Source organism: Mesitornis unicolor, unplaced genomic scaffold (genome assembly GCF_000695765.1).
Source record: "Mesitornis unicolor isolate BGI_N332 unplaced genomic scaffold, ASM69576v1 scaffold13119, whole genome shotgun sequence".
Lineage (NCBI taxonomy): Eukaryota > Metazoa > Chordata > Aves > Mesitornithiformes > Mesitornithidae > Mesitornis > Mesitornis unicolor.
In genome coordinates, this window is record NW_010206621.1 from 22,424 (window position 1) to 22,641 (window position 218).

Sequence of the window (218 nt, forward strand, 5' to 3'; positions counted from 1 at the left end):
CCGGCGGGCAGACGGCACCGGGCTGCGCCGGAGCCCGGCTCCGCTTGCGGACAGAGCCTTGGCAGCTCTTCCTCCGCACCGCGAGAGCGGGCACGGCCATCACCGCTGCATCCGGGAACCCAGGGAGAGCTGTCGGCCTCCACCCTGAGACCGTGGTTGCGGAGACCGTCACAGTCACGGCCGGGCACGGCGAGGGTCAGCCGAGTGGCCAAGAGGTG

The 218-nt window shown here is 72.5% G+C and overlaps 1 protein-coding gene across 1 annotated transcript in view; it reads right to left on the bottom strand.

Annotated features, from left to right (window-relative positions):
* The window catches only part of HELQ (helicase, POLQ-like), a 17,296-nt gene extending 17,196 nt beyond the window's left edge, over window positions 1-100 (bottom strand). The window contains exon 1 of the mRNA XM_010191836.1: window positions 14-100. Within this exon, the coding sequence (XP_010190138.1) occupies window positions 14-100 (87 nt within the window). The remainder of the gene's footprint in view (window positions 1-13) is intronic.
* Between the last annotated feature and the right edge of the window lie 118 nt (window positions 101-218).